Genomic DNA, 26,674 nt, shown 5'->3' on the forward strand with positions numbered 1-26,674 from the left:
CTGACACAATGTCATTCAATATACATCAGGTCTAAGTGGGGGATAAGTGACATCATGTTGTTAAGGTCGTGACCTTTAGACTTGACGGTCATCTTTTAGACATGACAGTTGCACATTTGTGCATATTATTATGAATAGTTCCTGAAATTAGCAACATATCTTACTTATTCTGCACCACACACACACAGAGTTCTCTGTTAATTTGCTGTACAAAACATTTCTTATCCAACTGACACTTGACATAGCTGAGAATAGTTGATAGAGTCTTATGTCCAGCTTTATACAGCTTTTTTAAGGTTTTCTTGAGAAAAGCATCTTGTATCAAAATCTAGCTGTCAACCAAGCATGTAGTCAGCTATGACAGACTAAATAAAGATAAGCTGGCCAGGGGACTAGTAGGAGAATGTCAGATAATTTTATGTCACTTGGTCATTGTAGACCAAAAAGGTAGAAATAATTAGCCAATAGTAGAATTTTAAGATACTGAAATTATACAGCACCAGGCATTGAGTTGACCCATGACTTTAATTTTAGCAGTTTCAGAATTAAAAATAACCAGGGCCCATTTCCATATCAACATTCCATAACTTTAATAATTATTCATAACTTATCTATTTTGCAGAAGAAAGTATTATAGAAGATGTGCAAAAATCATAAGTTAAGGAATTTTCCTAACTAATCTGTGTTGCTTTTCTAGGGAAAATTCTAAGTTCATAAAGGAATTTCTGAAACTTTGGAATGTTAATGAACTCAATTGTCCCAGATATTGGAATTGTAGACCAAGAGGACGGAGGCCAAGTGGCGGGATTAGCCAAAAGGATGTTAGATACCTTAACCACTCAGTCAAAAGTGGACTCTAGTGAGAATGTGAGGCACCTTAAATTACGAGGCACCCAAGTTCATGTTTCTATACTGACCAACATTCAGACTGACAAACACACAACTTAATCTACAGATTGTTAGTACACTTGACTACCATCATACTATCTATCTTAATTAGCACAGCTAAAACTTTCAAGACATTGTTGTGAGTTCACATTGTCATAACGAGTCTAGCCAAATGACATTCCGCTGGACTAACCATGGTAAATAAGTTACAGACAGCAAATGAAAACAAAATGTACATAGATTTTCAATTTGTTTCCATCAATATACACCAATATAGGAAAACTCTGATGAAATGTGGTGTCTGGCTCGATAATGTGTAAGTCTGAAGGGACACAGTGGGATGTGTGAAACCCAATCACACAGGCTCGAATCCCCACTACATAGCAGTATAGGTACAAGTGGGTAGGGAGTTCCAGTATTGATCAACGCTAGAATAAACAAGAAAGGGAGCAAAATTACAACAACGATCAAACAAGTCAATTCTCAAGAGAAAAACCCACAATTCACCGACATCGAAAATCTCCACCAGAACACTGTGGAGGAAATATGATTTATGACATGTATACACGTTCTTCTCCTAGCTTCCTCTAAACCAGACATATTTATCAGTATTTTCCCCTCTATAGATTGGAATAATTCATCTTCCTTTCCACACTTGACTACAAGTATTACATATTTACACACGACAAAAACATACAAGCCATCACCTATCACTGCATAGGTAAATTGGCTTTTAGAGCATGGGTTGACAAATAATATACACTTTATTCTTCATAATATTAAATCAATTTAAAAAAAAAATTCAACTTGAAAATTTTACTAAAAAAAAACTATTAAAACCTCAAGCATAACCAATCTGAAGATTTTAATGATATGTATTTTCATAATTAATCAATCAGAAGATTTTAATGATATGTATTTTCATAATTAACCAATCGGAAGATTTTAATGACATATGTTTTCATAATTATGATTGGTTGGTGGGCGAAATAGACTTGAAATATCCAATGACCATTTAAGGTCATTAAAAATGGCCTCACTTTGAATTTTCAATTTGCTGCATGTGGTGTCAGCGTGAGTATTTTGGGAGGCTGCAGTATGTTTGGGTGGTCTTCTTTTTGTATTGATGAATCAATCTATTGCCCTTTTTTATAGTGTTGAAAATATTACACTGAAGCATGCTGCCAGAGATAATGAACAGCACATCCTGTCTCTGGTTACATTATACTGACAACATGCCAAATTAGGCATGATGTCACATGACGTTAATGAACAATTTAACAGCCAAAAGAAAAATAGCACACATCAATGCTTTTGGTAGTGCTGAAGTTGAATACTTCTGTCCCGATCGGATATGATGGCGATATTGATATCATGTTCTTGACAGGGTATATCACTAACATTGCATGGACATGTATTCTTCGGAGGCTAAAAGGTTCCATAATGCTGGACTTTTGACGGAGTCCTGATATTGTATATTACTCACTTTGGAAAGATCCCTGACAATGTGTATCCCAAACATTGTATGGACAAATATTCCTGAGGTTAATCAATTCCCTAATGTTGGACTTTTGACATAGTCCTGATATTGTATTCCCTTTTCCTTTTGGACAGATCCCTGACAATGTGTATCCCAAACATGGTATGGACAAATATTCCTGAGGTTAATCAATTCCCTAATGTTGGACTTTTGACATAGTCCTGATATTGTATTCCCTTTTTGGACAGATCCCTGACAATGTGTATCCCAAACATGGTATGGACAAATATTCCTGAGGTTAATCGGTTCCCTAATGTTGGACTTTTGACATAGTCCTGATATTGTATTTCTCACTTTGGACATATTCCTGATATCGTGTCCCTAACTTGACATCGACTGGATGTCTGATCTTCCAATTACCGGTCCTATTCTTTATTTTGTAGACATGCCCTATATTAAGTGACACCACTGAGACCAAGTCTCCTTCCAATCTCTCCCATGACACAAGCACACACAAAACAGATTACGTTGAAGTACAGACAAGTTCAATATGGCAGACATTTTAGTATAGAGCCGACATTAAGGTCCTGCCCATCACTTCCTCTCAACTCAGATGCTGCTGCTGAACATATTTTTTAAGTTGATGGAAACAAAACCTTGTCAACTTTCTCCCACTACACCCATAAAGGTGTCTGAACTGATAGAAGCTGTGGCCAATGGCTCATTCCGACGGTGGGCCTGACATGTTGATGGAAGGAGCTCGTCAGTGGAGATAAAATTGTCTACAAATCATTTTCATGCTAACTTGCTAAAACAGGGAAAACCTGATAAACTTAACATGTACCTATAGATATATATAATGAAAAACGGAAAACTTTCTAATTACATTTTCCACCTCCACTACAACCAGAAAACAATAAATTTATCTGACACCGAAATCTACTGGTGTCTATAGGATAACTCCCAGACAATAAATGCTTTCAATAAAGATCATTTGTCATGTTCTACATACAATGGTAGCTGATTAAGAAAGCATGATAGTAACAAACAAAGACCCTATGACATAAATGTTGAGTTCAATATCAGGATAATGTGACAAATAACAGGGTTTTATTCCACTTAATTGAGAAAGGGCTTTTTTACCTTATTTTGGGAATAAAATTAGCAAATTGGAAAGTAAAATTCCAAGAGTAAACTTTTTTGGGAAGTTAGCATAAATTTGAAATAATTTCCATTGGGAATGGGGCCCAGTATTGGCTCCAAAAAGCCCCTAGAAAAAGCCCTGAATAAACAACAAATTAAGCTACATGTGAGTATATAGTCAACCAATGATTGCATTTGTTCTATAGAACTGGCAGAAGTTACGTACTTCTTATACCATGACTAAATAAAGACATAATCAACCATAATTTGATTTCAAATTTAAATTGATAAGACTATTAAATCAAAAGTAAATTCAACAAACATAGTAAAATCATATGCCTTATGTAACAGCATACACTTTACATGATCTGATTTAATAGCTAGAGATGAAAATATATAGTTTGAGCTTTATTAGTTTAACGTCCTATTAACAGCCAGGGTCAAGTCGGGACTTGCCAAGTTTGTTGGTGGTGGAAAACCGGAGTACCTGCAGAAAAAACTACCGACCAGCAGTCAGTATCTGGCAACTGCCTCACATTGAGATTCGAACTCACTAACCACAGGGGAAGGGTTTGTACGGCCTCAGATCAAGATAGAGATGTACATATATGTTGTGTAAATATATACCGGTATATATCACAAATGAAAAGTGAAAGTATATATCACGAATGAAAAGTGAAAGTTACTTTATCAAAATACAGATACATGTCCCCAAAACAAACAGGGTCATATAAAGGATATTAATTCAAGAGTTTCCGCCCAGAAAAGGGACGCATGAAATATTTTATGTAACAGCTGATCTGGGCCTTTTTGATATAACTTAAAACAGCTTTGTCAAGCTTAATTTTCACTCTGGTTTAGGTTAATGTTACACCCTTCTATAATGTACATGTGGAAAGTCTTGGTTGAGTGTTACAGGGAGTTAGCACACAGAGATGTTCCAGATCTGGCTGAGATTTAAGTAGCTGACAGAGAGTGACACTGTGTCGGAGCTACTACAGAAATAATGGCCTCCATGGGTGTGTGTTAAAGTCAAAGAATGGCCTTCAGGCTAGACACAAACTGGTGGTCATGTGGCAGACTTAAAAAACAACAACCTACACATTTACTGTATAGCTGGCACACACCTACTGTACATGCAACTTATGAGCCAGAATCTGCAAACAACAGCTGAGAAACGACAAATATCAAAAAAGATACAATGCATATATTCATAAGTGACAACAAACCATGAGAGTTACCCTAGCTTATATCAAAGCAACATCTTCATCCAATTCAACACCAGAAAAAGATTTCAGAACCAACAAATATAATATGTTGCAATATATTGGTACTATTATTAACTGTCAACAAAAAACAACAGAACTTAATAAACATATAAACAAGACACTTAGAAACAAGAAACGTACTACTTGGAGTACACCAACAAAATGCAACAGTTCTTTTAAAGCGTTAGTCATTATAACAACGTTTAGAATCCAAGACAATAGAAATGACAATTGATAAACTCTTATATGGCAACACAGATATAAGATATAATTAACACCGAAATCTGAGTAAGTAAACAACGGCAACAATATCAATTTGATTGAATCATTACTAAAACTTATGAATACAAGAAAAACAAATTGAACTTTGACTTAAATATACATGAACTCCTCAGTCTATAACTATGTCAAAACAACAGGAACAGTTCATCATAATCGACAGCAATATACATTGTATACCAGTCAACACTTCTGCCAAATTAACAGCTACGCCCAGCATAGGGTAAGCATGCCAAGTTTATTGGTGGAGAAAGTTTGTGAAGAATAAACATGCACCTAGGGTCAGCATCAGGTGTCTAGTCCTAGCCTATCAAACTTGTAAAGTGGCTCAATGTGTACACCTTATCAGTCAGCCATTTTTTTTTTGTTTCGTTTGGATGGTACAGCTGCTTCACGAACAACAAGCTTACAGTAAGCGTTGCAAGCAAGACACGTCCCCTGGCTGCCTTCAATTACATTTTCCAATCTATGGCAAGTTATTATCATTGCTTAGTTATGCTATTGTATAAAGTTTCAACAAACTAATTGTGTTCTCTAGTTATTGTCCGAAAACCAAAATTTGTGAAACAATCATTTTTAGTAACAGTGACCTTTGTAGTTGACCTTTTGACCCCAAACTCATCTGTTTTGTTTAACCAATCAATGATCGATTAAAATTGATTATTTATTCCTTAATAAATAAACAAGTCTCATATAAAATTCCCTTCAGAGGCTTACGATAGCGAGGCCTCTCTGTGCTGTCATTTTTCCTTGTCACATATTTTCTTCACAAATCATACTCATCTGAACGTTTACATTACTATATATATACGTAGTGCATATGCATCCTTCATTTCGTCTAGACACTTGAACTTTGAAATGATATGAGTGACAACCACACACAAGAGAATGATTTTATTAAGTTGGCTATGATTTTTTCTGCATGTTTTACTGATCAGCTAACTTTATACTTTGGTTTATCATAGTGTCGGAAAATTCCGAAGAAACTTTATTACAGATTAATTGATCATACACCTCAAACCAACGATACTCGACGAACTCGATTAATCGGAACACCACTATAACAACAGTCCCCTCTGATTTCACCAATTTCACTGGCAGGGGACTGACAAACTCACATCATGGTATATAGAGCAATCGGAATAAAGTGTTTGGAGTGAGACACATGACTATATAGACCTCATCAGGAACAAATGGCAGACTAATTGTATACTGGTATCATCAGTGTATTACCGCCCCTATTTCTGATCCATTAAATACTGACCATTAACAAATCATTGATGCAGCGACAAACATGTATACAACAGGCCCCTGGGGCCTCTTCACAAGAGTTAATCAATACATTAGCTTAAAGTGATCATCTAATGTCTCAATCAACTGGTATTTCATCCTGTTGTTTTCATATGGAATGGGCCAATATATCTAACAGAGCAATTGGTATGAAAAGTAGAGCGTTTTCAATGTGCTACTTGAATAATGCAAAGTAAGCAAATCTGGCTTTCACTAAGTTTAGAATAGATCAACTCATTGTCAAATAGGAAATACCATTGAAAAGATCCACAAACATGCACCATTCACCTTTAAACGCTTTCATTTCAGTAGTTTTATGTCTCTTAGAGGAACAATCAGGAACCAATTGAAATAAAATTGAGCAAGATCTATTCATTTCTTTCTGAGAAATAGTCATAAAAACATTTTTCAAGGGTTGAAGAACACATGGGGGAAAAAAGGTGAAAGAATGAATCCAAATATTGATTTGAACAGCTTATAGATATAATAGATAATAATTCAAATGTTCATGAGCTTCAAAACTCCTGATACAATAAAGTGTATAGTGAGGCCATCAGTGAACAGGACTGTAGAAGCCTCGTTATATCACACTGCAGACCATATGAGCCTTTTTGCACTATAGACATTACTGAGACAATCAATAGGCATTTTATTCTTAAACATCCTGTGGGGCTCTTTAAATTGGCTCATCTCTACTGCACTGTATTATAGCGAAGACAACGTCACCAACTGTTGCTGCGACTGCATCAGCTTGATGAGATGAGGAGTTAGTCATTGTGGCTTCATGCACCGTCCTCGTGGCTTCATCGTCGTCGTGGCTTCACAGATTGACTTTGTCTGTCCTGTATGGTAACACTCAGCTGATGTTTACACAGGCACGTCACTAAATCTAATCACCGCCCTAGCGGCAATCGCACAGAAACGTATTTATAAATGTCTCTGTCCAATCTCTGTCATCTTTACCATAATAAAGCACAAACAATTGTCTTCAGCAAGATTACTTTAAGCAGGAACATCATCATTGCAAGACTCAGATTAACCAAACCTTATTAAACATTCATGGCCCTTGTTGATGCCATAGCACATGATTATGGGGAAGACTATATAAAAAGATGTTTTCACGTAATCATTTTTTTTATACAGCTCAAACCAGTCAAGTCAATCTGAATAGTCTTTAATTATACAATAGTCACAGAAGTAGTGGTGAAATGTGGAAATTTGTTCTATGTATATGGCCCATTTATGTTAAAAAAGAGCTATATATATGGTTCATATATATATATATAGCTGTAGCCTTTATCACAGTACATCAGGTCCCTACGCAGTTTTACGAACATTCATAAACTCATATTATAAACTTCATTTAGAAAAGTCGTGATTACAAAAGTCAAGGATAATAATTTACGAAGCCTTTTTTTAAAATCTGAAATGCTAATACTTATGGGGAATTTTAAGTGGAGGAATACTGGGGTTTCAAGATCCCAAAACGACGTGGGTGAAGTACAATTTACTGTCGATTAGTCCCACCTTCCGGTGATTATGACGTCACGAAGCTCACGTCAAATGATGACGTCATAATCACTGGAAGGTGGGACTAATCGACAGTAAATAGTACTTTACTCACCTCGTTTTGGGATCTCGAAACCCCCGTATTAATTTCTCAAAGTTGAGGAATGTTTCAGACACTTTATAAGCACTTTGAAGTGATATGCTTATTGTATACTGCTTAATAATGTTATTTTAGATCTCATTTTATCTTTTATGTAACACTAAAATTATTGCCTTAATCTTGTTGAAGCAATCACTGCTTAAATAAGTTATCACACAACATTGATTTTCTTAAATAAGCCACGTCTGACTGACTTTACAAATTGCAAGATATTTCTAGATATTCACTTCAGATCAATACTCTGTCTGCTTATCAGATAAATGTAAGTATAACTGATGGGTGCATTTTGCATTTATTGGAATCTAATTTCAATTTTGAATTAATCATATCTGAAAAGTTCTTCTTACCTCCACCCATTACACAAGAACAAGTTAACCTTGTCCTTATAATCCTATCGTCTTTGTGTAAATATTGGTTAACCCTCATCAAGGACCTCATATGGCAAGAATAACAGTCAAAGTTCCCACTTCCTGTAATCAAACTTCTATGTAAAACCTGCTGCAACATGCAGCCACATCCTGTTGGCAAGAAATTGTTATGTATTTTCACGTTAATTTGTTTCTTGTCTAATCAGGGCCACATGGAAGATTAATTAATAAGCTCTGAGCTAAATATGTCACCCTTAATAAATATATTATCTCATAATTCATAATGCCTTTCTTTTTTTTTTTTGGGGGGGGGGGGGGGGTGACGGGGGGTGCAAAACCTCTAGTCAACCATATCATAGGTCTGTGATACCTATACAACGATGAACGATCAATCGCTGGAGGAAAACTTGAACTACACCTTTGTGTAATTTTAGAATTCCAGTGAAAAGAGATGAATTAAAATTCCCAGGCAGAGTTGTGATGTACGTCTGTAAAGTTTTAACCAGCGAGCAGCTGTAGAGATGCATGGCTTTGTACCAAAACCTGAATGAAAGTTTATCATTATCATGTACTATTGTTTACCTCAGCTAATTCACACTCCAAAATAAGTTTCTATAAATATCTAGTCAGATTCTATAAATACATTTTGTATACTGTGGACCATTAAGAAGTAATCATGTTTCTGTACAAGTCTACAGCTACCAAAGGGTTCCAAGAAACTGCCTTTTATATATATATGAAGTCTACGTACTTATATGAATATCAAGTCTCCTTCTATATATCTGTCAAGATAATATGAAATAATGGTTCTTTAAATAGCATGCTAACTTCTATAAATAGACATAAATATAAATATCATGTCTACATCTATAAATATCATGCCTGTTTCTATGAATAACTAGCTGCTTATTTCTTAATGACATTCGACACATAATTTGAATATAACCTACTTCTATTAGCCTATCTCTCTATCTACTTGACTTGACAGCTTCTATAATATCAAGTATGTAATTCCATGTTTCAACATCTAGCCTGCCTATCAGTATCTATTTCTCTAAAAGTTCGACCTATCTAAAAAAAATTTTATCATACCTGTCATTTTTTCAAGCTTATTTCTATCTTTTATGTACAAATAATCCAGCCTCCAGTACATCTGATATTTTCTTTAAGTATATGTAGCCTCATGTATATAAATATCCATCTCAATCTTAAATCTTTAAAAATAGACACAAATATTATATTTAAACATGTACATAATATGTGTCAAATCAAGTGGAAATTTACATATCTATAAGTCTCTCATGTCACAACAATATCTATAAGTCTCTCATGTCACAACACTACATGTACTCTACAAGATTAGGTTGTCAATAAAGGATTTTAACATACAATCTTTTCATACGGTATTGTAAAAACTATATAATGTATGGTAATCGGGCTGTTGTAAACACTAAGACATCTAAAATAAATCACGGATTAAGGTATTGTATTGTATTATGTGGTGTGTGGCTGTGAATACGTTTAAGCTGAAAGTTATAGCTCAATGCTGTCTTGTTCTATAAGTCTGCTAAAATCTATACAGCTGTACCTGTTTATGTCATATATGAATATTTTTTTTATAAACCAATTAGGAATAGCAACCAGAGCATGGCATTGCTAGTTTACACATACCTGTATCTTAATTTCCAGAAATTACTTAAGAGAAAGGTTTAGCTGAGAAGTCATAACACCCGATCAAACTCCTACATCTATAAATCATGGTTTATTAAGATTTATGGTATATTACATCCTGATGGCTGTTTGTGTATTTCTTTTGATGATACCTTTGACCTTCAACTTGTAATATTGACCTGATGAATTAAGTGCATAGTGCATTCCATCAGTCCAACAGATCAAGTACCATTAAGACTACAAGAATGAAAAGTTACGTATGTTGGGCATTAAGTGTGCATGTTTAACCTTTGATCTTTCACCTTTATATTTAAATCCATAAATGTGGATGTTCAACTTTTGACCTATAGCTTTAATCTTTACTTCTAAATCATACTAATATTACACTTTCGAAGTAAATTATCAAAACTCTGTATACTTTAATCATACTTATGTTACTCTGTAGAAGTATATCAAAACTTATATGCCAAGAGCTCAGAGGTTAACGTCTGGTAAATTGTCATTAAACATCTCCTGAAGAACAGCGGCATCTGGGAAAACGGTAGAGATCGCAGATATGATTTAGTTTTGTTTTTTTCTCTCTCTCTCTCTCTATATATATATATACACTTTGTGTTGATAAATATAATTTTGCTTTGCCTTTAATTCAATTTACCTCTGAACTGATGTTGACTTTAATATATCATTGGTTACTCATGATATTAACATCACTCTCTTTGTATATATATATAACAGACGTATATATATAAGTAATCATGTAATCACACTTCATGACATGGGAAAAACATTTTCAAGGACTTGTAAAGGTCACTGGGTCACTATTCAAGGCTAAAGATTTGTGGGACAGCACAATGAGGCTACGATGATGTAACACCAAAACAGCAGGACAAGGACATCCTCTCTGTCCTATAAATATTTGTAAAATGACACACAGCTATGGATTAAGGATGAGTAATATAGGGAACTGTGTAGTATATATATATAGAGTAACAATTACTAGGGAATTTGGGGATTTGCAAAAACTCAAGGAAGCTGTTATATAGGATCCAGAATCCATACGTTTCCTGTAGTACTCATAATAAAAAATTTAATAATCCTTGATATACTAAATCTCTAACATTATCAGAACAAGTAAAGACACTACAATACACTACTCAGGGGCACCACTAAGCCCTAAAACTCTAAAATGGATCAGTGTCTTAGAGTAACAGACTCAATAATTTGTACGAGACCCCATGACAACCACTCATAGCCACTTGTTGTGTAGTTCTTGTCTAAAAATGTAAACAAATGAAAAATAATTTAACTCTCCTCAACTTATTAATCTCCTCTACTTAATGAAATGTCCTTTCTATAGGGAGTTATTCCTCAACTAGACCAACAATTTCGACTTTTCAAATCTAAACCCTGATATTTTTTTTTTAATTTATTGTTTATATTCATTCTCTAATCTTTATATCAAATCAATAAATGACTCATTAAAAATATCAATATCTTTACCTGTACCAGTAATATATACCAAATGTAACATTAATCTTTGGTCTGATTTTTATAAAAAAAAAAAAAAAAAAAATTTATTGAATAAAATTCATATTGCCGTATATGAAAGGGTGTGACTATTTTTTTTCTTCATATTTCGTTCAAGGCGTGTACAATCTCATCTTCTTAGTTTATGATTTAAAGCCTATTTTTATTAGAACTTGACTGAAGCAGCTGTTATTGATATGGTATTTTGAAGATAGTGAATAATAAGTAACCTCAGAGAAGTCAAATGTTTATTATTAAATTGTTAAATAAAACAGATATTGTGTGGCCAGAGTGTCTTCTTGTGCTACAGGAAACTAGGTGTCAATTATGTCATAGTGGTATGATTAGCTTACTGAATCATACCACTGAAATATGGCTTATCATTCTTTCTATATAGAACAAATTAAGGGATCAAAATTGCATGAAAATTTCAGTAAATTTAACAGAAGTAAGAGACAAATTGATCACAATATATAGTTTATAAGACCATATTCTCTAAAGGTTAATAATAAGTGATTCCCTGTATACAGCTGGTTAAATTTCACAGTGGAATTGTAAGTATATTCTAGTCCCAAAATAATCTGGACGACCTCTAATTTTGTTGAATCAGCACTTTAACCCCATGCCACCGGTCCATAGACTGCTCACCTTGCACGAGGTTCTGTAAATTTGATTGAAATTGGTTGTAGTACTAAACTATTGTTTATCGTCTCCTAATTTGTAGTAAATTCAGTTGACAGAAGCACCTGCCAGTTAAAACAGACATAAAAATTAATTAGGTGGAAATATACTTGGTGTAATAAACTCTATGATAATGTTGAGCGGTGAGAAGTTTTACTACCATAAACTATACTTAAACTACCCTTAGCATAATCGTCTATAAAATGCTGTATTTTATTGACCTGGAACATTGTGTGTATATCACATCAAAGAAATCGCTCACTGCAATTTAGGGTCCATAAATAAAAATTGCTTAAATATGATACAAAATTTAAAACTACAGGCCAAAGGGAATATTGAAGAAATTTGCTTCACAACTTCACTCAAGTTGACAGTGATAATATTAAAACAGAAGCATTACTCCAGTTATAGACTCATGTAATTGTAGTTTTCTTGAGATTTAATGCTTCGTTATTTTGTTGTACTTTTCAGGTCATATTCAAGAAGCAGGTCAAGGTCACGATCGCCGTATCAGAAGAAAGGTAGATATGTGAGATCTCGATCAAGGTCACCACGATCCTCAAGACGTAGATCTCCTGCTTCCAAATTTCAACAGAGTCAACACCGGAGTTACTCCCCTTCCACAAGGAAACCATCCAGCAAACCTTATGTTTCAAGAAAAAGAAGCAGAACACCATCGCCATATAGAAAAGGTTCCTCTCCAAGAAATAAATCTACAACACGACCAAGGGCGCCACAAACATCTCAACAGAGGAGGTAGGTGGTGATTATTCCGTCTTTGCATATTACAGAGTTAGCTCCCTTGCGGTTAGGTATTGATTGCTTAGTCATTATTTTGTGAGCACAATTCACATACTCGTAAGGGCAGATAACAATGTCATATGCATATATACAGAATAATGCTTGGGTCACATTGATCGGCCGATATCCGGGTATAGGGGGTAATCGGAAGTTGACCATTTTCCCGACATCGGACAATACCGGTAAACAATTTTGTCACACTTCATTTACATAAAAAGGAGGCTGTTCGGTAATCGCAAGGCGTCTGTTTCCAAAGAGAAATTTTTGGGGAACAACGAAGCAGTGAAAACCGACAGAGCATCTAAAACTAATCTGACGATTATCATAAGATGTCCGGGCGATAACCGGCCTCTTCTCCGGACACCGTACGAATATCTTACCAATATCTTACAGATAATGAACGATAGCTGTACCAGGCACGGCCAAATGTCGGGCGGTGTGATTGCCACTCGATTCCCGACGGGATATTGGACGATACTTAAACGATGTGTGAAGGATATGTGGCAGTTTATGGAAATCTACGGGACACTGTAGAAATTTTAACTTGAGTTAGAACTCTTCTGGCACTTCCCCATTGTTGCTTGAGAGCCCGGGCCACCAGTGGGCCATGTTTGGTGTCCACCTGGGAACCGGGCTAAAATGGCTCAAAATCATGCTAGGAGTACATCCTAAGCCTAATCGGAAAGGGTTGTGACCGAAGCATTACACTCCAAACAAAATTAAATGTAAAAGAAAAATTCTGGCAACAGCACATATTCAGGGGAAACTGTATGCAATAATGAAAAAAAATAACTGACTTGCTTCTGTGGTTCTTCAAAAATTGTTATCAGCCTGCGATAAATCCAGAGGTTAAAAGCAATATCATATTTATTTTGCAGTTAAGATTATTGGATTGTAATATATAATAATGTATAAGAATTTCAATATTTCAGTAACAGAGAGAGGTTGGACCAATCTAGGCAATTAGAGGGAAGCAGACAACGTGGTAGGTCTCCAGGTCAGAGGTCACCCGGTCAGAGGTCACCAGGTCAGAGGTCACCAGGTTATACTTTATCTAGACAGGACAGTCGTCCATCATCCAATAGAAATAGAGACAGATCGCCTGTATACACAGGGTCAAGTCATGACAGATTTGACCCCAAACCACAAAGGTCATGGTCACCAGAGCAATCCTTTCAGGGCTCCTCTAGGGCACCAAGGGGCAGAAGTCCATCTCCCGGGTACAATACAGGATCTGGCCCCACAGGCATGTTGTTTCCAGCTGCGGCCAAATTTACAGCCATAACAGGTCCTTTGACTATCCCCCCAAGTCATAAGACTGGGGTGAAAACCATGTTAAATGAACGGTTTGGGCTGTTTGAGGAGGATTTAGAACTTCCTCTTATTATAGAAGATAATATTACAATAGGTATTCATCGGCGAGGTCCAAACATGGTCCATGATTCCCGTCGACACATCAGACGAAGCTTCCGACAGGAGGATATCTTAGATATTCACAGGAAAGACGAAGGGAAACGGCCGATCTTTGACCGAGAGGAGATTAAAGCGTTTCGACATGATGACATACTTGATGATGAGATTTATGAGGAGAAGAGAACCATCAGTGTAATGCACTCTAAACCTAGAAGTCGTCACGATTCGTACAGTTCTGACAGGCGTATCATACAAGGGTAGGTATTATTAGTGGAAGGATCGTACTAAGTAAAGTAGTGTTCATTTCATATGAGATTTTATGAAACAGGTCTAATTAGAAGTTTTGATTTTTGCCAGCCTTAGCAAGCAAAAGCTAAAACTTTGAGAAGAATTTCATATAATCTCCATGAAATGAAGACAAATTATAATTAAAGATACTTTATCACTTAAATTCAAAGTCAAAATCCAGAGGAGGATGACACTTTGTTACAACGCCCTCGAATCCCGTTGTCAAACTTCTTTGCTCTCTGACATTAAGTCATGATGTCACAATGAATTTCACGCCAATGTAAATCGCTCAGGTTATATTACACTAGTGACATGCAAAAAAAGTACATGCATCAAGTCACCAGATATAAGATAGAACAGTGTTTTACATAGCTCGAGGCAATACAGAAATGTAATGTGCCGATGAAATGTATTTGATTGAGTGAGGTGAACCAGAGTAATTTACACTTCTAAAAGAAACTATGCATGATACCTGAAGTAATTTCTCTACTCTGTGTAAGTTCAGATAATATATTAAAAAAACTATGCATGATACCTGAAGTAATTTCTCTGCTCAATGTTAGTTCAGATAATACATGTAAGTGGTAGTGAGGTTTTAATTTTTTACCAATGATGACATTTATTATTGTTTTTACAACATTTTAAGAGAAACATCACAAATGATACATTGTAAAACTTTGTTTTGTCCAGGAAGGGAAGCCATCAGAGATCTCAGTATGCTGAACCACAGATCAAGTAAGTGAAGAATATAATGGTTTGTAAGTTATATGTTAAATAGCACTAATTCATGTACCACATGATACCTGATAACATTTGTGCGGGACTAGTATCTCCAGTGGTGATGGAACGTTATTCTTAATCGTAATCGTCCAGTCACCAATAGAAACAATATTCCGCATAAATGTTATCAGCTATCACGTGATATGTGAAATATTCCCATTGTTCTGAAATGAATTGAATGTATTTCATAAAAGAAATATATGTCTTCTTAAAGATGCTCCACCGCCAACAGAGCATATTTGATATTCATCATTTGAGCAATAATTGGTGTTTAATCGTATAAATATATATATATGTCTAATTAACACAAAAATTCATATTAAATCATTTATTTTGCTCTTGGTGCATGTGATGTCAGAATTTCATTCCATATAGAACATAGTGCCACAGAATTCGTTTGGGATGCAATGCATTACTTCTAATATTTTTATCTTGAAGTAAAATTAGAAGCTCAAACTTTTCAATGGTAGTAATGGTGTAAAGTAAGTAACTTTTGTAACTGAAGAAAAATGCTAAATTATCTTCTCCTGTTTTTGATAGAGAAAAAAAAAACATTTTTCAGCGGTAGAGCATCTTTAACAAATGTAGTATGAGTTTATAATATTTGTACCATAAAACTATGATGAATTGAATTTACAAGCATTACTGTAAACCAACACACTAATTGTGGGCGATAGGAAATCTTGTATAAATCATTTGGCAGAAATCATGAAATTACGGTGAGTCAGTTAACAGTATATTGATATAAATCTTATGATCTTCAGTGACATGTTACTGTCGACGCAATAATAGTGTGAACTATCATGAGGTACATGACCAAGTTATCGACCAAGTTATCGAGAGTGTAGTGACAGCCTGCCAGGCAATAGCAACAGATGGCTGATGTAGTGATCAGCCGAAACTGTTCACACTATAATTGCGTCGACAGTAAATGTGTTATGCTACAAATAATCTGATATTCATTGTACACACATTACCTAACTAATATCCTACTCTCACAGTATTGCCTTATGTATTTGTTTGGTTAATAAATATTCAGTGTATATATAGTTTATATTATGCACATGTACAGTATGTATTGTTATAGCATTGTTAGAAAAACCTTGTGAGAAGTTACAAAAGAAATATACTTCTGTCTGAGTATGGCCTTCGTTAAGTTCATCAGCTTTCCTTTCTTTTCTTTACTTGGTACTTATATGAGAGAGAGAAGTTACAAATCGAGGCATGATTTGTTGTATATATGTCTCTACGCATATCAACACACTTCCTCGATATTCCAGGGGTTACGATCACTTACAATCTCTACACCCCTGGACTATCTCACAGTAAAAGTGGAGGCAACAGAATAGAACAGGTAATTTAGTCCTTTGATGTACATCAAAAGAGGCGTATAACGGTACAATGTGGTTGACTGTATGGCTTTGAAGTTAGGCGTCGCTCTCTCTAGTAGTCTTCAAAGGAAATCTTTGCTAGCTTGTGATTGGTCAAATTTTTTTTGGCTGAGCTGCCTCCAATTTCACTATGAGATAGTCCAGGGCTGTAGAGATCGTAATTGATTGGAACCCCAGGAGTATCGAGGATAATCGACCCTCAGCCTGATCTTTATATATAATGTTGTGTTTCAGGTTCGACCCTCGCCCTGATCCCCGATATGAGAGTTTATTAGATGAAAATAAATTCCGAGATTCTACTAAAGTCACTCGTGTTCAACGCAATCCAAACGATCTCCGACACAGCTTACAGAAGAGGCGACATGATGACGACGACGATGATGACCAGCTGTTTGATGCTAGGTGAAGTCTATGATAGTTTCTCAGTCTGTGACGTTAATTTTTTCGCTGCTAGTCATTTGGACTAGTTAATCCCAAAATTTTAATACTCTGACTATTTAATTACAAGTCCAAATTAAATTTACAGCAGTTACGCTTCAGCACTTCAGTCATGATAATTTTTTTACCCAAATTACAGTTTGGATGCTTTAGTGAAAGCAAAATTCTCACAAAATGATGCATTCAGACAGATATAATCACAAACAGAATGCACTCAAAATGTGTTGAAAGATACAATTGACCATTGCTCTTGTAAATAAGTATTTTACCTTATTTTAATCAGGTAGAAAACCACTAGTCCAATCGGACTAGTTCATTAAAATTAGCCCTAGCTAGTCCAGTTATAAAATTACTAGTCGTGGGCATCGGACTAGTGCTTAAAGTGGTAGACCGCTTTCTTAATTTTAAATGTAAACACACTTATTAATGTATGTGTTTCAGTAATCACATGTCAGTCAAAATCTATTTTTTGATATTTTTACTCTTAAATGCTCAGTATTTACACTTAGATGTTCTGCATTAATTTGGTGTAATTATTATTTTAGATTTGGTTTTTGATAAAAGGACATTTCAATTTTAGAAAAAAAGTTATAGAAAATTGTCTGAGTTTAAAACATTTCTATTAGAGTGTTCAATTTATCTAAAATTTTAATACTTGAAATCATAATAATTCTATTGTGGACAGCACCTTAAATTCACACAGGAATTTCTTGACAGAAAGAGTATTCTGGAAAATTGTACTCTTCTTGGAAATAGAATTTAAAGTTAAAAACAATTTTTGTTTTACAGGAAAAAGATAGAGGCCAAGAGAAAACACAGTCACCGTGACGACCGTGTCCAGAGTCGGGACAGATACCAAGACAGATCGGGAGACAGGAGGCAGGATCGTAGCAGGTCATCAGGTAGGATGTTAATCAGGTCCTCAGGTAGCATGTTAGTTTGGTCCTCATGTAGAATGTTAGTCAGGTCCTCATGTAGGATGTTAGTCAGGTCCTCAGGTAGAATGTTAGTCAGGTCCTCAGGTAGGATGTTAGTCAGGTCCTCAGGTAGAATGTTAGTCAGGTCCTCATGTAGGATGTTAGTCAGGTCCTCAGGTAGGATGTTAGTCAGGTCCTCAGGTAGGACATTAGTCAGGTCCTCAGGTAGGACGTTAGTCAGGTCCTCAGGTAGGACGTTAGTCAGGTCCTCAGGTAGGACGTTAGTCAGGTCCTCAGGTAGAATGTTAATCAGGTCCTCAGGTAGAATGTTAATCAGGTCCTCAGGTAGGATGTTAGTCAGGTCCACAGGTAGAATGTTAGTTTGGTCCTCAGGTAGAATGTTAGTCAGGTCCTCATGTAGGATGTTAGTCAGGTCCTCATGTAGAATGTTAGTCAGGTCCTCATGTAGGATGTTAATCAGGTCCTCAGGTAGCATGTTAGTCAGGTCCTCAGGTAGAATGTTAGTCAGGTCCTCAGGTAGAACGTTAGTCAGGTCCTCAGGTAGGATGTTAGTCAGGTCCTCAGGTAGGATGTTAGTCAGGTCCTCAGGTAGGATGTTAGTCAGGTCCTCAGGTAGGATGTTAGTCAGGTCCTCAGGTAGGATGTTAGTCAGGTCCTCAGGTAGGATGTTAGTCAGGTCCTCAGGTAGGATGTTAGTCAGGTCCTCAGGTAGGACGTTAGTCAGGTCCTCAGGTAGGATGTTAGTCAGGTCCTCAGGTAGGACACTAGTCAGGTCCTCAGGTAGGATGTTAGTCAGGTCCTCAGGTAGGATGTTAGTCAGGTCCTCAGGTAGGATGTTAGTCAGGTCCTCAGGTAGGACGTTAGTCAGGTCCTCAGGTAGGATGTTAGTCAGGTCCTCAGGTAGAATGTTAGTCAGGTCCTCAGGTAGGACGTTAGTCAGGTCCTCAGGTAGGATGTTAGTCAGGTCCTCAGGTAGAATGTTAGTCAGGTCCTCAGGTAGGACGTTAGTCAGGTCCTCAGGTAGGACGTTAGTCAGGTCCTCAGGTAGGATGTTAGTCAGGTCCTCAGGTAGGACGTTAGTCAGGTCCTCAGGTAGGACGTTAGTCAGGTCCTCAGGTAGGATGTTAGTCAGGTCCTCAGGTAGGATGTTAGTCAGGTCCTCAGGTAGGACGTTAGTCAGGTCCTCAGGTAGGACGTTAGTCAGGTCCTCAGGTAGAATGTTAGTTATGTCCTCAGGTAGGATGTTAGTCAGGTCCTCATGTAGGATGTTAGTCAGGTCCTCAGGTAGGACGTTAGTCAGGTCCTCAGGTAGGATGTTAGTCAGGTCCTCAGGTAGGACGTTAGTCAGGTCCTCAGGTAGGACGTTAGTCAGGTCCTCAGGTAGGATGTTAGTCAGGTCCTCAGGTAGGATGTTAGTCAGGTCCTCAGGTAGGATGTTAGTCAGGTCCTCAGGTAGGATGTTAGTCAGGTCCTCAGGTAGGACGTTAGTCAGGTCCTCAGGTAGGATGTTAGTCAGGTCCTCAGGTAGGATGTTAGTCAGGTCCTCAGGTAGCATGTTAGTCAGGTCCTCAGATAGGATGTTAGTCAGGTCCTCAGGTAGGATGTTAGTCAGGTCCTCAGGTAGGATGTTAGTCAGGTCCTCAGGTAGGATGTTAGTCAGGTCCTCAGGTAGGATGTTAGTCAGGTCCTCAGGTAGCATGTTAGTCAGGTCCTCAGGTAGAATGTTAGTCAGGTCCTCAGGTAGGATGTTAGTCAGGTCCTCAGGTAGGATGTTAGTCAGGTCCTCAGGTAGGATGTTAGTCAGGTCCTCAGGTAGAACGTTAGTCAGGTCCTCAGGTAGGATGTTAGTCATGTCCTCAGGTAGGATGTTAGTCATGTCCTCAGGTAGGACGTTAGTCAGTTCCTCAGGTAGGATGTTAGTCAGTTCTTCAGGTAGGACATTAGTCATGTCCTCAGGTAGGATGTTAGTCAGGTCCTCAGGTAGGACGTTAGTCAGTTCCTCAGGTAGGATGTTAGTCAGTTCCTCAGGTAGGATGTTAGTCAGGTCCTCATGTAGAATGTTAGTCAGGTCCTCAGGTAGGATGTTAGTCAGGTCCTCAGGTAGGACGTTAGTCAGGTCCTCATGTAGAATGTTAGTCAGGTCCTCAGTTAGGATGTTAGTCAGGTCCTCAGGTAGGACGTTAGTCAGGTCCTCAGGTAGGATGTTAGTCAGGTCCTCAGGTAGGATGTTAGTCAGGTCCTCAGGTAGGATGTTAGTCATGTCCTCAGGTAGGATGTTAGTCAGGTCCTCAGGTAGGATGTTAGTCATGTCCTCAGGTAGGATGTTAGTCAGTTCCTCAGGTAGGATGTTAGTCAGGTCCTCATGTAGAATGTTAGTCAGGTCCTCAGGTAGGATGTTAATCAGGTCCTCAGGTAGGATGTTAGTCAGGTCCTCAGGTAGGATGTTAGTCAGGTCCTCAGGTAGGACGTTAGTCAGGTCCTCATGTAGAATGTTAGTCAGGTCCTCATGTAGAATGTTAGTTTGGTCCTCCAGTAGAATGTTAATCAGGTCCTCAGGTAGGACATTAGTCAGGTCCTCAGGTAGGATGTTAGTCAGGTCCTCAGGTAGAATGTTAGTCAGGTCCTCATGTAGAATGTTAATCAGGTCCTCAGGTAGGATGTTAGTCAGGTCCTCAGGTAGGACATTAGTCAGGTCCTCAGGTAGGACGTTAGTCAGGTCCTCAGGTAGGATGTTAGTCAGGTCCTCAGGTAGGACGTTAGTCAGGTCCTCAGGTAGGATGTTAATCAGGTCCTCAGGTAGAATGTAAGTCAGGTCCTCAGGTAGGACGTTAGTCAGGTCCACAGGTAGGATGTTAGTCAGGTCCTCAGGTAGGATGTTAGTCAGGTCCTCATGTAGAATGTTAGTCAGGTCCTCAGGCAGGACGTTAGTCAGTTCCTCAGGTAGGACGCTAGTCAGATCCTCAGGTAGGACGCTAGTCAGATCCTCAGGTAGGACATTAGTCAGGTCCTCAGGTAGGATGTTAGTCAGGTCCTCAGGTAGCATGTTAGTCAGGTCCTCAGGTAGCATGTTAGTCAGGTCCTCAGGTAGCATGTTAGTCAGGTCCTCAGGTAGGACGTTAGTCAGTTCCTCAGGTAGGACGCTAGTCAGATCCTCAGGTAGGACGCTAGTCAGATCCTCAGGTAGGACGTTAGTCAGATCCTCAGGTAGGACGCTAGTCAGTTCCTCAGGTAGGACGCTAGTCAGATCCTCAGGTAGGACGCTAGTCAGATCCTCAGGTAGGACGTTAGTCAGGTCCTCAGGTAGGATGTTAGTCAGGTCCTCAGGTAGAATGTTAGTTTGGTCCTCAGGTAGAATGTTAGTCAGGTCCTCAGGTAGGATGTTAGTCAGGTCCTCAGGTAGGATGTTAGTCAGGTCCTCAGGTAGGATCTTAGTCGGGTCCTCAGGTAGAACGTTAGTCAGGTCCTCAGGTAGGACGTTAGTCAGGTCCTCACTCAGGTAGGATGTTAGTCAGGTCCTCCAGTAGGACGTTATAGATCCTTGGGTAGGACATTAGTTATGTTGAAAATATATAAAGTACATATCTATATCTTTTTTGCTATACGTAATTGGAATACAAATTGTACATTGTAAATAACAACCCCAGTACTCGATATGAATGTGTGTAAGCAAACTTGGTTTCTAATAATAAAGTTCTTGTTTACCCTATCAGATCGCAGACAGAAGCAAACGACAGAAACAGAAGTTTTACCAGATTTCTCTAACCGTCCTGGGAAGTTTGGAGCAGGTAACAGGAGAAGCATGTCACATTAAGACATATAAGCTGTTAAATACGTCTTGTTGATATAAGCTGTTAAATACGTCTTGTTTGTCAAGTGTTAGAACTATATATAGAATCGGATTTACTCTTCAAGCACAGAAGATTTACTGTTTACTCTTATCTGTTTCAGCATTTCAAAATTCCAATGAAATAGTTAAATTGATAAAGTAAATCTACATTGTATGACCATGTAATTAATTAGTGATTTAATTAATGTTTAACTGGTACCGATTAACTACTGCAACAGCATCTGTTTAAAAAATAACCCAGACTTTTGATAATACATATATTTTAAGAGGACTTTATGAACCCATCAGTTATAAACCACATGATCTCAAATGTGTGAATTTATTTTGACCAATTTGTAAATCAGCTTTAGATATTTACTTTATTGAAGTGGTTTTTTATCACAGATCAGTATCGTTCAGACGAGTGGAAGGATAAACCTGAGATGATCCCCAAAAATCCAATGTATTATGAGGTAAATAAAGTCACAAAATTTAACTCGGAAATGTCGAAATACAAATACAACAATAAAATCATCATGATATTGACTCTTGTGATTTTACTTTTCTAATATGGAGAAAATTTTGTCGCAATCCTATTTTCGGGATTTTCTATTACCTGCAAATGAAATAATACACAAAAACAGAAAAGAATTTAAACTTGTCTTTATAATTTCTTACAGCATGACATGCGTGAGGGTGAGGACCGAGGATCTTCTGGACGTGGCCGTTACACCAGACGTCCGTACAGACAGGGGTTTAGAACCCGAGGCTCCTACAACAACCGAGGCAACAGTAATACCCAGTACAAAAGCAGTAACTACAAAGGCATAAATTTCATCCCCAACTTCCGGCCGCGGGGATTCCGACGTCCCTACAATAGTAACTACAGGGGACGAGGATATAATAGTAAGTACGAAACAATAGGTATATAACCAACATGACTGTCATTGTAAAGGGGACAACTTAGTTCATACCAGATGCATGGATTGAAATGAAAAATACCTTATATTTTGGAGTATAAGTCACAACTTTTCCCCCTGAAAATGGGGAGTGTGATCTATACACCAATACGACTTATATGAGGACAAAAATCAAAATTAGACAGTTTTTAAGATAGATTATAAAACCTATTCAAATATGTAATCATTCTCTTATACAATTTATATGATGTTGGGATCTGTGAAAACTTGAATGAGACAAATTACTCTTGGTAGAATCATGATTTGCTATTAAAAAAAATCATTTCTCATTTTAATGTCTCAATATTATTATTCATACATAGTCCCTTTTAATGTAAAATGTTTTGAAGGTAATTTTGAAAATAAGAGCTTTGTGAGTAAGTGATATTGAACTATAATTCCATTGTACTTTTGTTATATTTGACAAGATAAATGCAACTTGGAACAAGAACTAAATTGTCCCTTCATAAATCTCCATGCATGTTGTGTAGCAGATTAAAAATGATGACATGGCCAAAAAAATGTCTGTTTAGGGTTACCCGACCGACCCTTATTTTTTACCCCCCGACCCTAATTTTTTTTTTCCACTTTTCTACATTTTTTTTTTTTTAAAGTCGGGATTTCGATCTCGGACTCCAGTTCTAGCCATTGTTTAAGAGTGAAAGATACTAAAAAAAAAAATCCTCCAGACCGACCCTATTTTATTTGCCAATGTAACCCTGAACAGACATATTTTTTTTGCCTAATAAATGGTTCCCTGTTAACGTTGACATAATCTGTACTGATATCGTTGTTTTACTCCTCATAGAATCATCCGACCACTACACAAAGTCAACCTCCCTCAAAGACAGTACAGGTACTTATAAACACACTCCTCTTGTATTATTACGTATAAACACACTCCTATGTTATCAGATATCCAATGCTGTCTATAAAGACCAATCAGGCAAACAAGAAAAATGGTGTAAGTGGTCTTAATACACAGGTCAAATTGTCCAATTAGAACACTTAGAAAGTGGTCTTATTGGGCAGGTGGTCTTTATGCAGATGTGGCTGCTAAGGTAGGTTCAACTGACTTTCACATGAGATTTGAAGTAACATAAGAATTTTTTCTTATTATCATAATAAAGTGGTATGTTTGTTACTATGAATGTTTGACCATCAGCTCAAAGAAAAACTGTCCCGTCCCAGTTTTGATGACAATCTTTATAAACATTAAGTTGCTGTATTCAGATCAGGGGCCGCAGTCACAACATGGTCCTTAAGTTGTCCAGCATTTGACCACTAGTCCTTCAGCACACAGTCACTAGTTCTCACAACCTGTCACAAGGTCTACCCAACTCTATGTTGGAACTGACATCCCTTCGGAGACAGCTAATTTAAGAGTGTTTCGTATTGATACTTTGTTGTTATCCTGTTGTGCAGCATAAAAACTTAAAAGAGCCGAAGAGTTTTTGTAATGAAATGAGGTTTTAATTTACATGAGATTAGTTTGTACAATGGAATCACTGTTGATGTTACAAAGACAGTAACTATTTTAATACTTGGAATACCAGTATACCGCAATAGCAAAATCTGTTCTTTAACTTCCAGTCCTTCACCTCTCGGTTAAAATTTTGAGACTTACACTGAGCATTCCTGTACTAGGTTAGATGTTTTCCTCAGGGAACTCTTAATTTCCCTTCACCCTCAGACCTGAAACATTCAGAAATTCAGAAATGACCGGTACCATGCATGTCAGAATACTAATGTGGTAAAACCTATGCTGGGTTATATGTTTTGCTCTGGGAACTCTTAATTTCCCTCCACCCCCAGACCTGAAACATTCAGAAATTCAGAAATGACCGGTACTATGCATGTCAGAATACTAATGTGGTAAAACCTATGCTGGGTTATATGTTTTGCTCTGGGAACTCTTAATTTCCCTCCACCCCCTGACCTGAAACATTCAGAAATGACCATACAGCAAAACTAATGTGGTAAAATTAATTGATATATAATTAAATTGACAATTGATTGTTGTAGATTATAACCCTAACTGGAAGCCAGCTTCCTCTAATAGCGGTGACCGGGTGTGGAAACACGACCTTTACGAGGACAAGGAGAAAGACGAGAGTGAACGGAAGGCTGAGAAGGCTCCAGTAGAGGATAACAGAGAGGACAATAAACCAACCAGTACAACATGAGGAGGGGACATAACTCTTGTTACAATACTACATCTGACAGACGGTCAAGGGAGATAACTTTTGTTATAATACTAAAGCTGACATGGGCAAGGGGCATAACTCTTGTTATAACACTAAAGATAACGGATGGTCAAGGGAGATAACTCTTGTTATAATGCTAAAGCTGACAGATGATCAAGGGACATAACTCTTGTTATAATACTAAAGCTAACAGATGGTTTTATATAACAGTAAAACTAACAATGGATAAAGTGAGATAACTCTGTTGTTTAACACTAAATCAGACAGATGGTCAAGAATTTTTAAATTTTATTGTTTGATATTAAGAAAACAAAACTCATAGATTAGTTTGTCTAAACAAGGACGTATATGAGAAGGATAAGTCACTAAATACATTTGACAATCCAATATTCTTGGGAGATTTCCAATTCTTGTGTCTAGGAAGCTATGAAGAGGTATCAACACTCGTAGCTTAACAGAGGAGAATATACCATCAATTTTGTTATATCTAGTTGTGTAAATGTTCATGGCTGCATGTACTTTGAATGTCTTTAAAAGAATAAGAGAGAGATACATATAGAGTTATGTCAAGAAAGGAAGGGAGATGTATTCTTTATCAGATTTAATTTTGAAACAATATCTTAATAAAAGATACAGTGACTGAGACGCTAAAATCATGAATAACGGTATGTTTAAATGAAGGGAGTGGTGAATGATGTGTTTGTGATAATAGTTAAAGGGAAACAATCCCAAGTACATTTTTGTATGTTACAATCAGGGGAGACAATTGGTCAGGGGTGATAACCCTGATTACAAACTTTGCAATGCTATAGACTGAAGTAGAAATCCATTCCACTTGAGAGAGATTATGTTTTCATTTATTCATGTGAATGGCCTGACTCATTGTATACATACAACCATTTTGTCAACACCGTTTCATAAAGGGTTTTTTTCAATGTTTACTGAAGAGGTATTACTGAACTATGAACATTAACAGAAGTAGCATCTTTTTAGATGATATCATTTTTACATTCCCTCATACATCTTTTTGTAGGAAATAGAGTTTTGGGTTTTAAGTGAATGGTGCAGGTTAATGTGAATATTTTTGCAGTTCCCAATAGATATATAGATTAATATTAGAAAGAAGTCGGCCTAACCTTGTCCATTATTATCATTACATTTGTACAATAGCTCTGACTATTTGATTTAGAAGTGTTAAAATGATGCAACTTTTCCATACAACATTGAAACCAAGTACTTGTCAACATTTGTACATGTATGGGTAACCACATTTTATTGTGCTCCTGTTGATACAGTCCTTGCTTTTATTTTGTCCATAAATAATAAATTCATCATCCATTTTACTCTGCCATCTTACAAGATGAACTAT

General features: G+C 36.9%; 1 protein-coding gene across 1 annotated transcript; it reads left to right on the forward strand.

Annotated features, from left to right (window-relative positions):
* The first annotated feature begins 12,706 nt into the window (after nucleotides 1-12,706).
* Nucleotides 12,707-26,031, forward strand: LOC138308615 (peptidyl-prolyl cis-trans isomerase G-like). The gene is made up of 10 exons (XM_069249658.1): nucleotides 12,707-13,020; nucleotides 13,998-14,735; nucleotides 15,457-15,501; nucleotides 17,172-17,339; nucleotides 18,165-18,277; nucleotides 22,024-22,098; nucleotides 22,545-22,612; nucleotides 22,820-23,045; nucleotides 23,907-23,954; nucleotides 25,124-26,031. Exons 1-10 carry the CDS (start codon nucleotides 12,707-12,709, stop codon nucleotides 25,282-25,284), a joined length of 1,956 nt encoding a protein of 651 aa, XP_069105759.1. The 3' UTR covers nucleotides 25,285-26,031.
* The last annotated feature ends 643 nt before the right edge of the window (nucleotides 26,032-26,674 follow it).

Source organism: Argopecten irradians, chromosome 15 (assembly GCF_041381155.1).
Source record: "Argopecten irradians isolate NY chromosome 15, Ai_NY, whole genome shotgun sequence".
Lineage (NCBI taxonomy): Eukaryota > Metazoa > Mollusca > Bivalvia > Pectinida > Pectinidae > Argopecten > Argopecten irradians.

What these genes read in the sequence shown, in the direction of transcription:
- LOC138308615 (XM_069249658.1), top strand. Translation starts at nt 12,707, where the DNA reads ATGCTTCGTTATTTTGTTGTACTTTTCAGGTCATATTCAAGAAGCAGG. An exon ending in CAAACATCTCAACAGAGGAG is followed by an intron (nt 13,021 to 13,997) that starts GTAGGTGGTGAT and finishes TCAATATTTCAG; the next exon opens with TAACAGAGAGAGGTTGGACC. An exon ending in TATGCTGAACCACAGATCAA is followed by an intron (nt 15,502 to 17,171) that starts GTAAGTGAAGAA and finishes GTTGTGTTTCAG; the next exon opens with GTTCGACCCTCGCCCTGATC.